The sequence below is a fragment of the Penaeus monodon genome, chromosome 28 (genome assembly GCF_015228065.2).
Source record: "Penaeus monodon isolate SGIC_2016 chromosome 28, NSTDA_Pmon_1, whole genome shotgun sequence".
Lineage (NCBI taxonomy): Eukaryota > Metazoa > Arthropoda > Malacostraca > Decapoda > Penaeidae > Penaeus > Penaeus monodon.
Window position 1 is genome coordinate 7,615,313 of NC_051413.1, and position 1,072 is coordinate 7,616,384.

General features: G+C 38.6%; 1 protein-coding gene across 2 annotated transcripts in view; it reads left to right on the plus strand.

Moving 5' to 3' along the window:
• LOC119591351 (diacylglycerol kinase theta-like) overlaps window positions 1–1,072 on the plus strand; it is an 81,122-nt gene that overhangs the window by 56,805 nt on the left and 23,245 nt on the right. The window contains exons 6-7 of one of the 2 annotated variants that reach the window (XM_037940087.1): window positions 50–153; window positions 924–998. In XM_037940087.1, the coding sequence (XP_037796015.1) occupies window positions 50–153; window positions 924–998 (179 nt within the window). Of the gene's footprint in view, window positions 1–11; window positions 154–923; window positions 999–1,072 lie in introns of those variants that run through there. The other variant, XM_037940086.1, reaches the window with a different exon arrangement.

Below are 1,072 nucleotides of genomic sequence, written 5' to 3' on the forward strand. Positions count from 1 at the left end.
CCTAGGGACAAGAAGACCTGCTGGACCGCGAGTGTCTGGCGGGCATGAGGTGCGAATGGTGTGGCTTCACGGTGCACGCCATGTGCGCCGAAAAGGTTCCGCCTGAATGCACATTTGGGCTACTCGAACCTATCATGTTACCCCCTTCAGCAGGTTGGTTCCTTTGTGGAGTGCTGAATTCCTTAGCTGCTACGGTTATCGATTGGCTCTTGTTTTATTCTAAAGGTTTTGTAACATGTGCTGATGCTTTGAAAGTTTGTTTTGATTAGATATGAATATTGAATAAAATTTCATAAGCTGGTGATTAATTTGAATTTATACATTTTCTGTCAGCATTTACGGGTTAAACGTTCACGTTAACGAGTGGTCTCACATTTTGCTCTTTAAATAACTGTTCGTTAGACCCACTGGTTAGATAAAATATCGCATATTACCTTTCTTATGTTAACCAGATTTATATGATAACAAAATTATTTTTCTTTGATGCTCTAATGGAAACAGCTGTTGTGTTTGTTCTTATTTTTCAGATTCTAATAACTGCCATTTTATGTAGTCGGACAGAATGTTTTCCATATTCTCGAGACATGATGGATTGTAAAAGCAATAATAATCATTACTTTTTAATTTACTCTATTAACATCGTTTAGATTAGAAACTATTTACTATAGATCGTTATATGATGCAATTGGACTGCTATATCACTGTATGGTACACGTGATAAAAAAAAAAAAGTTTACTACATCACTACCTACATCGGAATGCAAAAAAATCATCAAATCCTCACATTTTAGTATTGTTATATCACAAAAAATACTTGAAACAGAAACACTAAAAACGAACCACTAATTTCACACTCCGTCACGCATCCTCTCCCTTCTGACCTAGCCTGACCTCACGTACTCTCTCCCTCCCCCCCTTTGCAGTAAGCATTCCCAGAACAGAAGTGCCAATGGAAGCAATAATCGGGGTGCAGAGTCGAAGAAAGGACATTCTCTCTCGTAAGTACTCGGCCTAGTGAATTGGTGTTCAGGCCTGCAAGCTTGTTTTGCATAACATCTCTTGCCTTGAGTGT